The following is a 15,221-nucleotide window of genomic DNA, read 5'->3' as shown; positions in this document are numbered from 1 at the left end:
GGTTGTTCATGGCTCCAATAGCATGTAACTACTCCTTTATATGTTGTGAAAGAAGGAGCAAGATTACATAGTTTAAGCAGCAATAGGTGGCTACACACTAGAGGCGAGAATATGCTGAAGTTGAGATCAAAAGAGGATGGTTTGGGATTTTCTTAGACTGGTTACAAAGGCATTAATACCATGTAAGAATTTCAAGATCTTGTAACTAGCCCAAGAATGGAAGAGAAGAGAGAGCTCAAGTGTGTTTTGAGGCTCTCCCCTAGTACTTTATTTATGATATAAAATCATCAAATCTTAGTTTGGGAAAACTTTCATAAACTGAGTTACAACAAAGTGGAAAATTTCATATTGCATAGAATCTCCCAAATCTACTAAAAAGGAAACTATCTTAGGGAGATTATTTGTGAACCAAGCAATCAGAAAATCAAAAAGTAACTAAATAGAAACCTAAGCTAAAATAGAAAGTGAAAATATCAGCAGGTTCAATTACTGTCGAAATATCTCAGAGATTTTATAGCAAAAATTTGATATGCAACAGGTACGCTGGATGATTTTATCTCTTGTTGCTGCCAAAGGACTTTGTCCTAGCATTGTTTCAAATCTATATTGGTATGATCTTAGATAGGATAAGTTTATCTTGGTTCTAAGATTGTTGAATAGGACCTGCTATTGTTCCTTCTTTTTCCTGGCTCTCTAGGTTGAGATCGCTGGATCATATGCTTGGAGACTTGTTTTTGGATGCCCTAACTTATTTGATCACAACTACTTTGTGGAAATTATTTTTGCTGCCCTATCTGGTTTGTATTCTATATACCAGAATCGACATCAGCCTTTTGTTCTTCTGGCAAATAGGAACTTGCCTTGGGTTTACTTTTTCCTGTTGTCTTGTTTTACCAGAATCGACCCAAAGTTATTATCTTTGGGTAAACCATATCTTTGATGTTATTGTGGTTTGGTAGCCTATGATTGCTGCCTTGCTGTTGTTGTTACTTCGTTCTGGTAGTTTATAATTGCTGCCTTACCGTTGCTGCTACTTTGTGATTGTTGCCTTTGTCTGCTAATTATATAATACTGCTGCCTTGTTCTAGAATCATTATATTACTGTTGCCTTTGTCATGATGACTACTGAAACTACTACTGTAGGCAATAATGCCTCACTTTTATCAGAACAATTGAACATTCAAATTACATACATCAGACTTAAAGGCAGTTCCAACTACTTACCGTGGGCCCAAGCTATACGGGTCTATATCTTGGCCAAGGGTAAACTATCATAAGTTGAGTCTTCACCTCCTACTAAAGACAAAACTTTGAAACCTGATCCAGAGAGAATTACCATAATAATGATCTGGTTGTGAAATAGTATGAAACCTAACATTGCCTCCAATGTTATATTTCACTCTACTGCAAAAAGAATATGATATGACATGAAAGAGAAATCCCCAAAAGAAAAACATGAGTCGCATCTCTGACATCTATGAAAAACTCATTCAATTTTAGTTGTCCGGTTAACCCATGCAGTACTACCACAATTCTTTCAAAGATATGATGGAAGAGTTGAACATTTTCCAGCCTATTACTGCTGATGTTGAGAAGCTAAAAATTCAGCATAACGAGTTCTTTGTCTCCAAGTTTCTTGCTGGCCTGCACTTGGAACATAAGCATATCAAGGGACACTTGTTAGCCAAAGAAAGTGTGCCCACCCTTAATGATCTTTTTATTGTTTTCTCTCCTCTCCAACATATAGTGTCATCAGGTAACTCCAACCACTAGCAGCATCCAAAGGCAATTATTCAGCTTTTTCTACCTACTATGGTCACGAGCATGGTTGTGGCTCAAGGGGAGGTTGTCTTTCCAGTAGCCATGGTGTGCAGCATCTAGATTGAGCCTCACAATAGTGTACCTTTTGAGGCAAGTTTAGTCATTTGGTGGACACTTGCTGGGCCAAACATGGTGGACTTGATTGGGCACATCAATTAACTAATCATGTGGTGACTAATAGTGGTTCTAACATAGTTCACCCTACTGATACTACACCTACTACTTCAAAAGATCAACCTAAGGCTCTGCACAATGATGTAAGCACACTCATGTGCCACTTACAAAACATTGACACATCTACTTCCACTTCACATGAGGCCTCTGTGTCCATTGCAACCTTGCCCCACATAGGTACCCCTGCCTTCTTATCTTCTACATCTCGTACATTCCCTCTTTGGATAATTGATTCCGGAGCTTTTGCTTACGTGACAAGTAAGGCATCATTATTAACCTCGCTTTATGCATCTAACCACCCTTCCTCTGTTATTATTGCTACTGTATCTTCAACCCCCATTTTGGGAACTGGTAATGTATCTCCCTCTCCACTTGCCTTGTCATTGGCTTAGCATGTTGAACAGTTTCCTTTCAACTTATTATCTGTTAGTTATCTAACTAGAACCTTAAACTGTTCAGTAACATTACCTCCTTTGTTTTGTTCTTTTGAAGACCTTCACACGAAGAGAGTGATTGGCGGAAGGATGGACTATATTATCTGGACTATACTCCCCAGGCCCCCCCCCCCACAGCATGCTCCACTACTGTTGTTTCTCCTGGAGGTGCTACCCCATTTCAGTGGCACTATAGACTAGGACATTTTTCTTTTATTCCTTTACAATTATTATTTCCCTCCTTTAAATATGTTTTTAAACAGAATTGTGAGATGTGTAAGTTAGTACACCACCATGTTTCCTATCTCATTTGCTCTGTTAATCGTAGTCCTTAATTTTTTGACTTATTTAATTCTGACATGTTGGATCCCTGTAGTGTCTTTAACAGGGATGGTTTTCACTACTTTGTTACTTTTTTCGACGATTGTTCTCATCTCAGTTGGTTATATTTGTTAAAAGATGGAACAAAATTCTTGTCTACCTTGAATAACTTTGTTAGTGAAAACTCAATTTTCTTTGCTAGTTAAATTTTTTTGTTCTAGCAATGCATTAGAATCTATTCACAATGATATTTATGATTTTTGTATTCATCAAATAGTTGTACCTACACTGCTTAGCAAAATGGTATTGTAGAATGGAAAAAAACCACCTTCTTGAGGTGACCCAGGGCTATAATGTTTCATATGCATGTTCCCAACAACATTGAAGCAATGGGGTTTTAATTGCCTGATATCTCATTAATCGGATGCCTTCTACGATACTTTTCAATAAAACATTTTTTTATTGCCTTTCCCACCTTACTCCCTTTTCCATTACCGTCTAGGGGTTTTGGGTGTGTTTATTTGTCAATAACCTACATCTTGTCCCTATTAAGCTTCCTCTAAGTCCACCAAGTGTGTGTTTTGAGAATACTCTTGCACTTAAAAAGGATACTAGTGCTATGATCCTATCACCTGGCAAACAGTTTGTCAATTCGACATAACCTTTTTTGAAGACACGCCCTACTTTTTCCAATCTAAGGAATCCAAAAATGACCCTTTTCAAACAACCACCCCTCCCATCCTTAATCCCTATCCCCGCCCCTTCCTCTATAGGTATATTAGTAGTGGCAAGTGAGAGGCACCACTACTCCTCCCACTATAGCCCCTCCTTTACTATCGTCTCCACCACTATCTTACTCGAATGAAGTTCCTACCGTCTTGCTTCCAGATGATTTACTTGTAGCTCTTCATAGAGGTAAACATTCTTGCATATTGCACTCTAAGTGGTTTTCCCTATTGACTGTTATGTTTCACTATCTCATCTTCACACTCATGTGCCCAATCTTTTAATGTCTCTTTCCACATTTACAAGCCCTCCTTGTCCCTCTACAACATTCAAAAACCCTAATTGGAAGGCTGCCATGGATGTGGAAATCAGTGCTTTAACGTCTAGACACACGCGGACTTTAGTTGATTTACCTCTTGGTCAGGGCATGGTTAAGTATTGTTAGATGTTACTATTAAGTTCCATTGTGATGGTTCCGTTGAGAAGCTCAAAACATTATTGGTTGCCAAAGGGTGCACCCAATTTTATAGAGTTGATTACTTTGAGACTTTCTCTCTTGTCTCCAAATTAAACTCAGTTTGCCTAATCATTTCTCTTGTAGATAACTTTGATTGGCCTTTAATTTAGCTCAGCATAAAAAATGCCTTCCTATATGGCGATCTTCAAGAAGAGGTTTTGTTAGGGCCTTAAGATGACAACAAATGGAAGAAAGAGAGTGGGGAGAGTTACCACAACTAACACATGGTGGGTCATAAGTAAAGGGGAATTGAGAGGAGAGGGTATCGGTTATTGTATGCAAGGTTTGGCCAGCCATTGGCTAAGGGCAGCATTGTGTGAATAATATAAGGGTTGACTAGCCCTGTCAAAACCAATGTTATCGTTCAGTTTCTTTGTCAAAATTCATATACTAGTAATTCAATATAGTCTAGATAGGAGGGTTCCTATCAAATTTGTATCAAAGCACGTTTCAATCTGAGGAGGGGAAGATGGAGACCATAATATCTATGTTTAACGGCAAAGAGAATGAATGCATGGCTTATGGAAAATACACTTTTTTGTTGGGCATATGCCATTGATTATGATTACCGATTGGGTGTGGCTCCCCAACACCTAAAAGGGGTGCATTGGCATGGTTCTATCAAAGAAATTGGCCGGTGTTCGACCAGACAAGCCTCAAGGAGGCCCTTCAACATGATTTCGATGATGGGAACACGACACAGGCAAGTATGGAAATGAAGCATTAGAGTGAGCTAGTGGTCATGGAAGAAGATCTCTTAGAATAAGAGGAGAAAAAGCAACACTTGTAGATTGGGGAGAAACACTAGCACGAGAGACTAGGGAAAATGAATTGGGAAAAGAATTTAGTAGCGGTGTTGAACAAATCCTAGTTCAATAGGAGGTAGAGCGGAAGCTTGCAAAGGAGGAGAAGGTTGATGCCAAAATGACAGAGCAAGAAAGTGAGAGAAAATGAGAAGAGAAAGAAGGGTTAAAGAGCATGACTGTCGGTTATTGGGCAAAGAAAAGGAAATTTTAGCACCATTGGTCTTGTGTGATTGGAGACATGGAAATGGTGAACTTGGAAATCGAAACTCAATTTGATTTCAATGGAAGATGCATTGTTGGTATAGGCCGGAGATCTGCTGGGGAGTGCAGCCACCAGCAAAACCCTTGTGGTGAAGGCAGCGAAGATCAAGGAAATTTTTTTGGCCGAAGCTAGGATTTCGACCCAAAAAAGGCCAAAATTTTTAGGTTTAGGAACTCGTATTTTGTTTGAAAATTTATCATTCAAGTATACTAATAAATGACCGGTTCCAACAAGTACAAATTGTATTGCATACATGCATAGAATTATCAACATACATGAATTGTTTGATAGAATGGTTACATATACAACAAGTCAACAAAATAAAATTACCAACTAGATCAAGTGATGGTGTCTCACATATATTAAGTTGAAGCCCATATATCATATATATAAAATAAAAATACATAATTTAGAAAATAATTATTAAAATCAGAAAATGAAAAATGGTAGCAAATAAAAAAAAATTAAGTTTAACAAAACTCAATCATAGATCATAGTCCTAGGCTAAACATATATTAATTTCAAGGCAATACAAGATCATTTAAGGCAAACAAAACAAATATAAAAAAAGGGGAAGTTTGAAATTGTTGGGTATGGCTCATGCTTCACATTCTATTGTTGCCGGAGTTTCCTTTGTAGCTATTGTAGCTTAGGAGGTGTTTGGAGGCAAAAGATGAGAAAAAAAGGTGTTTGAAGGCAAAGGAGTCGTAGAAATTAGGTGAAAATGGGATAGAAATCAACAAAAACTGAGGAAAAACAAGTTGGAATGTTGAAATGGTCGAAATTTTGGTCGAGATGGTCAAAATTTCAGTCGAAACCTCCGAAATGGTCTAAATCTTTGAAATTTCAGTTGAAACCTGTAACTTTTCTAAAATAATTGGAATTTCATTTGGGTTTTCAAAAATGCAAGCATTTCTATCGAAATTTCTTCTATGGCGAAGATAACAATGGGAAAGGTTGTAATATTGCTACACTAGAAGTGGAAAAAATATGTCGGGATATTTACGGAGGGACTCCAGGACTTGCTCTTTCCATGACACCCATCGCTGTCCTCCAAAGGGACGGTGACTACTATAGGCACATGGTGAGATTTGAGGGAGCCCCATTAGGGTTTTTCTTGCAACACTTATGCTCATAGGAGAAGTGAATGAGAAGAAGACGCAGTTGGACCACTCAACAGCTGATCTCTAGAAGATTTGCTTAGGGCTGTTCACTTGGTCGCCTGATATCTTGAAACCTCTTTGCTTGCGGGGGCAAGAGTGGAAACATCTGAGAGAGCACGTCACAAAAAAATCATTAACCCTTGACTTTGGTCCGCTTGATTGAATTGGCCCAGTATATTTAGACAAGTAATTGGGTCATAAGGAGCCCAAGCTACTCAAGACCCAATTATTCGTGTTAAGGGATGAAAAATCACATCACTAGTCATGGGCCCATAAAACAATATGATTTATCCCTAGCCTAGACAATGGGCCAGGAAAACATGCAGCTAGCCAAGAAGCCATGTAGCCCACATGTAATGCAAAATGAGCATGGGCATTTGGGGAAGGATGCTGCAACACTCTTACAATGGATGGGGCTCTTCACTTTTTGCAGCAAGAATGGGATTTAACAGGGTTGATTTCGATGTCGTTTAGATGACTTGATGAGACTATGTACGTTTCTTGGCTTGAATTGAAAAATCCGAAGGAGTTTCACACTCAAATGGTGGGTCCACTTTGCCTTTTCGAACCGGAGGAGAGAATCATCAACTTAAAGTTGCAAATATTCCTGATGCTGGTAGAGCATCCTTTGGGTCTTAGGACCTGCCTTTTGGTGATTTATATTTTATAAATATCAACGAGTACTTGGATGAAGATAAAATAGATTCAAAGATTTAATAGAGGTGGCTTCAATTATCATTCACAGAGGGATGCTGCAACTCTCTCAAAAGCAAGATCTTCTACCATGTTTGTAACCACTGCATCACTTAAGAGATACGAGATTATTCGTGCGTGAGATTTTTTTCAGAGAAAGGCGGCTCCATCTCTCTCCCTCTCTCCTAGAAACGCAGGAAAGGAGTTTCTTGCTTTAGATCTCCTTACCATCCTTCCACGACATTTGGGTTGTGGAATTTATTCCCTTTCCTAGTGATTGTGTAATCACACTGGTGGAGCTTTGGTGGAGGAACGAGGACGTGGAATCCAGATTACTTCCGCCACATATATTCTATATTTAAAAAGAGCGAATCCAAGTAAGGATCTTTCCCCATCAATTATAGAATTGAAAATTATATGGAATATTACCTACATTGGCATCAGAGCCTAAGGTTCCCGCGATTCTCGATTACTCCTCATTGTTTATTTTTCTTGAATGGATCCAATGGGAGGATCAAGGGTTTATAAAAACTCACGGAGAATCCAAGGTTTAATAGGAAACCCGTGGGAGAATTGAGAGGGTTTTTAGAAACCCTTATGTTTGGTTCGGATCCGAATGGGAGGATCCTTTGATTTCCCTTATGTAAAAATTGCATGCATTGATAATCCATGATGAATGTTTTTGTTCAATGTTTATTGCTAGATTTTTTTTTTCATGTATTTTTGGATGAATTTTTTAGAGAAAAAAACGTGATTTTCCGTTTTTTGAAAAAATTTCGTTCAAGGGAAAAATGACCCGTTTTGGTCCCTGTGGACCAGACGGATGTTGATCTAATGGTCTATCTGATCACACTGACCTAGACGAAAAATTCCGTCTGGGAGACGGCAGCCCATTTGGGAGATGGATTTTTTGGATATTGGTTTGTCCAGTTTAGAATGTGTTTCTAACTTACTGGACACCAATGGCCCGACAATTTGTGTGATGTTTTGAGGGCCTAATGAGGCCGGGTGGGAGCTAGTGAGGTAAAAGTGTTATGTGTGAACCACCTCATAGCATTAACATGATTGGAAGTTTTAATTTATTAAAATTGTTTTTAATTATGGGTCTATTAATCATGTTTCTTGCACATAATGAAACTAGGGTATAAGTCTACGTGGATTTGCATGAGAATTTGATTGAATGTTTGTTAACATCTCTTTTGGTTTAAATGCTTACCCCATAGGTTGACTATGCTAGTGTGATTTGTTGTTGTTTGTGTTGTGTTTAATGCTAGAATAGTTGAACTCATCCTTGTATATATTGTCTCTAGTATAATGGCTGCTACAAAAAGCATAGTTGCTGACCTCACTAAAGGAGATAAACTGAACGAGAGGAATTACAACCTCTGGCACCGAAAGGTGTAGTATCTCCTGGAAGAGTAGGATATGCTGGAAACCATAAACCATACCATGTCCCCACTTGAGGAAGGTACCACTACACAGCATCGCAGGGACCTTGAGTTATACAATGCCTGGAAGAGGAAAGACAGAGTACCAAGGATTACTATCCTAAGCTCCATGAGGGATGACCTGATGCTTCATTTTTTGAAGCATAGGACTACAAATTCTTTGTGGGGAGGCTGTGAAGTTCCAGTACGGAGGGACTTCCACCACAAGAGGCCGCGAGCTCGGACTCACTTTTGAAGGTTATAAAATGCCAGGTCACACCATGAGGCAGCATATAACCATCATGTCTAACATGATTAGTGAGCTGAGCGCATGTGGGAGCCAAAAGACTGATGAGGAGCAAGTCTCTGCAGTCATCAAGTCATTGTCGAAGACTTGGGAGCATATAAAGATCTTCTTGACTCATGCTGATGATGTCAAGACTTTTGATCAAGCTGCCTAGCACCTTGAGCTAGGGGAGGATTGGATGTTGGTCGATGCCCCTCAAATTGAAGTACTTGCTGCTAAAGCTAGCACTAGTAAGGGTGCAGGCTTCAAGTGCAAGAGAGAGAAAGCTCAACCTTAGCGGTCCAAGAAAAGTAACCAAGGTGGGAACATAAATAAGAATGGCCCCAAGCGTTCAAGGGGGACTAGAGCTGGCAAGAAGAAATCACCTTTGATTTGCATCATGTACTGAAAGCCTGGTCATTTTGCTCGTGATTGCACTGAGCAGGAGGTATGTATTGTGTGTTATACCTCATCTTGTTATGTAACAAGTTCTACTATGCTTGCTGAACTAAATCCTTTGTGGATTGTTGATTCAGGTGCAACAGAACACATAACAAGGGAACGCTCGAGCTTCATGGAATACCGTCTTATTCCAAGAGGAAGCAGGATAATAATGATGGGGAACAGCTCAAGTGTGGAGGTTCATGGCATAGGCACATGCAGATTAGTTTTGCGGGGTGGTCGGACGCTGTTACTCCATGATGTGCTATATGCTCCAGACATTCGGCAGAATCTTGTTTATGTTATTTTTCTTTTGAGAGATGGTTTTAGAGTTGTATTTGAAAACAATTCTTTGGCTTTGTATCTAGGTGATATGGTTATGGTTTTCTTTAGAATGGTTTTATTGTATTGGATACAATTGATGATTTATCTAATTCTAGTAATGCTTTTGTTTGCGAAAATACTGTGTATTGATTCTGATATGTGGCATGCTAGACTAGAACATATTGGCATAGATAGGATGAACAGGTTGGCAAGAGAAGATATCTTAGGCCAAGGTTCACTATCCGATTTGCCAACCTGTGAGTCATGTCTAGTAGGAAAAGCAACTAGAAAATCATTCAAAAAGGCTTTGAGAGCCTCTCTTCCTCTAGAATTTTATCCATTCAGATGTGTGTGGACCCATGAATGTGCATACTAGAAAAGGACAGACTTAGTTCATCACATTCATAGATGACTATACACGGTATGGTCAAATTTATCTAATTTCTCATAAGTCAGAAGCTCTAGAATGTTGTAAGAAATTCATGAGCTTAGTTGAGAATCAGTTAGATAAAATGATTAAAACTCTCAGAATGGATAGAGGTAGAGAGTATCTCTCCGATATGTTCAAAGGGTTGTGTGATGAAAATGGGATATCTAGGCAACTTACTATTTCAAGGACTCCACGGCAAACTTGGGTTGCTGAGAGGAGGAATAGTACCTTGCTAGACATGGTGAGATCCATGATGGCACAGGCAAACCTACCCATCTCTTATTGGGGAGATGCTTTGCTGACTGCGGCCTATATCCTCAATCGAGTTCCAACCAAATCGGTTCCTTCCACACCATATGAGTTGTGGACTAGAAGGAAGCCAGATTTGAGTTACTTGCGCGCATGGGGATGTGCAACATATATTCACTCTACATCTCACTAGTATGGGAAGCTTGGACCTAGAGGAAGAAAGTGTATCTTTGTAAGATATTCTGAACTCTCAAAAGGACATGTCTTCATTGGTTTAGATGAGAGTGAGAGGTGAACAGAACTTGAATCTAGGGATGCAATATTCTTGGAGAATGATTTTCCATCTCTTTCAGGAGTTAACAAAGAATCATCGGAATTCTTTGAGATACAAAATAGTGATCTTGTCACTTTAGGGATTTAGACTCTGAATAATGAACCTGGGGTTAATCCAGAAGATCCTAGTGGGAGGGGAGTGGGAGTGCAAATGTGATAGCTCCCTTAGAGGTTGAGCAATCTGACATGCACGTGCACCATAGTGAGCGCGGGCTAGTTCCTCGTCGACGTTTCGACATAGAGGATGAAGCCTACATGGTAACTTTTGAAGAGATAAACTGTGAGATGGCTCTAGTCGATGAGCATGAACCGAAGAACGTGCAGGAAACTCTTGTGGGGACAAGCTCAAAGGAATGGTTGAAAGTGATAGAGGAAAAGTTGGAGTCGATGAAAGTTAATCATATCTTGGACTTGGTTGACTTACCGCTGACCCGAAAAGCAATTGGGAACAAGTGGATTGTCAAGATCAAGAGAAAGGCGGATGGATCTATTGAGAGATTCTCGTTTAGTGGCTAAAGGTTACACCCAGCAAGAGGGGGTTGATTATAAGGAAACTTTTTCCCCTGTGGTTAGGTTTGCCTCCATCCGCCTCATACTAGCCATTGTTGCTCAGTTGGACTTGGAGTTTTATCAGATGGATGTAAAAACTGCTTTTCTCAATGGAGAACTTGAGGAAGAGATCTATATGGATCAACCTCAAGGCTTTGAAGCTAATGGACTTGAGCGCAAAGTGTGCAAGCTTAAGAAGTCCATATCTGGCTCAAAGCAAGCATCTAGACAGTGGAATGTGCGCTTCCACCAAGCTATGATGGAAAATGGGTTTTCCATGGTTGAGGAAGACCACTGTGTTTACACCAAGAGATTTGATAGTAATTATGTCATTCTGACACTGTACGTAGATGACATACTCATGACTAGCAATAGCAAGGAGCTATTGGAAACCATTAAGAAATGGTTGTCCTCCGTATTTGATATGAATGACATGGGTGAAGCAAGCTATGTGCTTGGTGTCAAGATTGTCAAAAATAGGCAAAAGAGATTACTGGGTTTATCTCAGAAACCTATATTGACAATGTCTTGACAAGATACCAGATGCACATTGCAAACCAATTGATACTCCAGTGGAGAAGGGTTTGCATTTGAGCCTTGATATGGGTCCTAAGACTCTAGGGGAGAAAACCAAGATGGAAAGAGTTTCATATTACAGTGCAATGGGTAGCCTTATGTATGCTATGATGTGTACTAGGTGAGATATTTGTTATGCAATGGGTTTGGTTAGTCGGTACTAATCAAACCTAGGCATAGAGCACTAGAAAGCAGTCAAGAGGATGTTGAGATATCTCAGAGGAACGAGTAACTACATGTTGTGTTACCAAGGATCGGATTTGCGGTTAGTTGGTTATAGCGATGCTGACTGGGCTAAAGATATTGATGAGTGCAAATCAACCTTGGGATATGCTTTCTTGCTGAATGGCGGGGCCATTTCATGGTGTAGCAAGAAGCAGACTTGTATATCCCTCTCGACCATAGAAGCAAAGTATGTGGCATGCTCAGCTGCAGTTCAAGAGGCTATTTGGTTGAGGAGATTCCTTCGACATACTGAATTTGTAATGACATCCAAAGAGGCTGCCCTTATCTATTGTGATAGTACGTCAACTCTTAGCTATGTCAAGGACCCCAAGTATCATGGGAAGACCAAACATATACAATTGAGATATCATTTTGTTAGAGTCATTATATCAAGGAAGAAAGTTGTACTTAAGTACATATCTGCTAGTCAGATGGTAGCTGACCCTCTTACCAAACCAATAGCCAATGATGTTTTTATTTCTCATGTAAACTCCTTAGGCTTGAGTAGATTGTGACTTAGTTTTGTACTGAAACTTTCTTATCATTGAGTAATATGAGTTCATTCCAGCATTTATTTTTCACTTTATGTGTGATTGTGTTCTTCTAGTATAAAACAAGATATATCAATAGGCAAGAGAATGGCTCACTCACACGAGCATTTACTTCTGGCACCTTGGAGGTGAGCAGAGATGAGATAGATTGTGAATGACTTTGTATAGGTCAATTCATAATCATGATGTCGCCTTGATTTGGAATCAAGATGAGTTTCTCTATTGTGAAGAGAATCGACATGAATGTTCCCACTATTCATGTTGCCTATAAGAGCAAGGTGTGAGTACTTTATTTGGCGCTAGGGTGGTGACAATAAAGAAACTCGGGTTAGGCGCAAGAGGTTGCGACTAGACTAAGACATGTATGGTGTTGAGAGGGACATACATTCTATTGAGTATAGAATGCTCCACCATAGCACGTATATCATACTATGTATGCTTAGCGATCATTGAAAATGAGAGGGTGGATCCTTGCTCCTTTCATTGTGTGAGTCCTGGACTTCATGGTCCGTTAGTGTTCTTAGTGACTTTTGACGACATCATGAAACGAATGGTTGATGTGGCTACTTTGGGGTATTACCTATGGTCATGATTGATTCGACCTAAAGGGGCATTACCGAGAAAGGAGTCAATCCTAAGTGTAGTGATGGTCTGGGGCGAAAGGAAATGTTTGATTCAACTGCACCCTAAAAGTGTTTGCTGGCGCCAACTGTATGTGTTATAGTAATGAACATTTTAAGGACAATAATGTGATCTCTCAGAGGGATCGAGATACCTTTAGTCTGGTGAGTTTGAATAAACCTAGGACATTATGGTATATTAATGCTTATTTGATGTGTTTCTTTGAGTGATGTGTTATTTTGGCCTTCTGGGAAGGTTTCTAGTTTGAGGCTCATGCGTGCAAGTATATCACCGGTTGTGATCCACATTTTGCCAGTAGGACTTGTGGATGTTAGTGTTTGGGACACGAGTGATCTGTGTATCTGGGATATATAGCAGAGAAATCAATATATGTATATCTGGGATATACATGTGTGTCTAGGACACATTGTGATAGAGAGATTGAATGTGTATATCTGGGATATACATGTGTGTCTGGGACACACTGTGCCAGAGAGATTAACACTTGCCCTTGTGCAAATGAGAGATGTTGAGATTTTATAATTACTAATTTAATTATATGCCCAAGGGCAGTATTGGAAACTCACTATTAGAGCGGTTACAAAATATAGGGTCATATATTTATAACCACCGCATCACTGAAGATATACAAGATTATTCCTGCGTGAGATTTTTTCCCGAGAAAGGCGGCTCCCATCTCTCTCTCCCTCTCTCCTAGAAACGTAGGAAATGAGTTCCTTGCTTTAGATCTCCTTACCATCCTTCCATGGCATTTGGGTTGTAGAATTTATTTCATTTCCTAGTGATTATGGGATCACACCGGTGGAACTTTGGTGGAGGAACGAGGACGTGAAATTCAGATTGATTCCGCTGCAGATATTCTGTATTTAGGAAAGTGAATCCAGCTAAGGATCTTTCCCCATCAATTATAGAATTGAAAATTATATGGAATATTACCTACAGGTGTGCTAAGATTCATAGGTTCCCAACAATTTAATGAAGAAGGATTCATATTTGATAAGACTGAAAGCCAGAACCTCTGTTGACCTCCTCATTGGCTAACCTAACAGCCTTGCCTTTTCTTCCTCCTACCTGTGAAGGAAAATAAAATCTGGCAAGCTAATGGTAGTAGTCCTATGAGGTGAACTTCCATATCTTCTTGGGACAATAAGTCTATTTCCTCCTTTAATGGAATCCTTCTCCTTTGATTCCTTTTGGGTTCATATACATGGCTCTTCTTCTCTGGTCAAAATGCTTTAGACCCTCAAGGCCTTCATTTAAAAAAAAAGAAAAGAAAAAAACACCCCAGTAACGAAACAAAATATTCAATTGAAAGAACATAAACCTTAATTTGAATACACAAGGACTTTGATGAAAGATGAACGCACCTGAACAACTTCAACTACGGTCTTGGTGATGGTGGCAGCAGCTCGTTCGGTAAAATGCCCACGGGCGACAATCCGGTCAAAGAGCTCCCCGCCCTCACAAAGCTCCATAACAAGATGGATAGCTTCTTTGTCCTCATAAGTCTCCTTTAGCCTCACAATATTTGGGTGTTCTGGCAAATGACGCATAATCTCCACCTCTCTTCTTACGTCCTGAACATCGATTTCCGTTCTAAGCTTGCTTTTCGAGATCGATTTACAAGCCAGGGTTTCCCCCGTCTTAAGATGTTCACATAGATGAGTGATGCCAAATTCTCCTCTCCCGAGTTCCTTTATGAATCGATACCGAGCCAAAATATCTTTCCCAGTCACTCTCTTAAGAATGTTGGCGTTTCGAGGTATCGGTGGCGGTGGTGGGATAATTTCAAAATCATCATTGCCATTGCAATCTTCATAGGATATGGGCTTAAGATCCCTCGTTTTCTTGGACTGAGGTGTATTTACAAGATTTGACATACAACTTCCCATGGGTAAAAAATAAAAATCAACGACAGCCCATGGGAAGTATGAACACAATAAGACAGAGAGAGAGGAGAGAGAGAGAGAGGGAGGGAGCAAGAGACAATCGCGTTAACCCACCATGAGAGTCCGGTCTCAGAGCTTCAGAGTTTGAAAAAAAGTTATAATTCGTTCAGTTGATTATCCCGCCTTTCTCTCGGAGCCGCTTGAGTGCCGTTAACTTTAACGGTGAAACTTTATTGGCCGTTGCAATTAAATTTCCGTTTGGGGAAATTATCCTAACGGAATAAACTATAAAGTGGGGTCATCTCAGCCGCTCAACGACTCTAGTCATCAGCTAACAACCCTCTCATTCGAGTCCTGTTTGTTGATGGATTGGTTTGTGCTG

At 39.8% G+C, this 15,221-nt stretch overlaps 1 protein-coding gene across 1 annotated transcript in view; it reads right to left on the bottom strand.

The window, feature by feature from the left end:
• The window catches only part of LOC149022178 (calcium-dependent protein kinase 24-like), a 29,981-nt gene extending 15,026 nt beyond the window's left edge, over nt 1–14,955 (bottom strand). The window contains exon 1 of the mRNA XM_089147251.1: nt 14,318–14,955. Coding sequence (XP_089003377.1) covers nt 14,318–14,842 — 525 coding nt within the window. The 5' untranslated portion in view covers nt 14,843–14,955. The remainder of the gene's footprint in view (nt 1–14,317) is intronic.
• Between the last annotated feature and the right edge of the window lie 266 nt (nt 14,956–15,221).

This window comes from Hakea prostrata, chromosome 3, assembly GCF_041222555.1.
Source record: "Hakea prostrata isolate BN-2017 chromosome 3, UWA_Hpros_2, whole genome shotgun sequence".
Classification (NCBI taxonomy): Eukaryota; Viridiplantae; Streptophyta; class Magnoliopsida; order Proteales; family Proteaceae; genus Hakea; species Hakea prostrata.
Note: the sequence above shows the minus strand (reverse complement) of the source record. Positions and strands in the feature narration are given on the sequence as shown.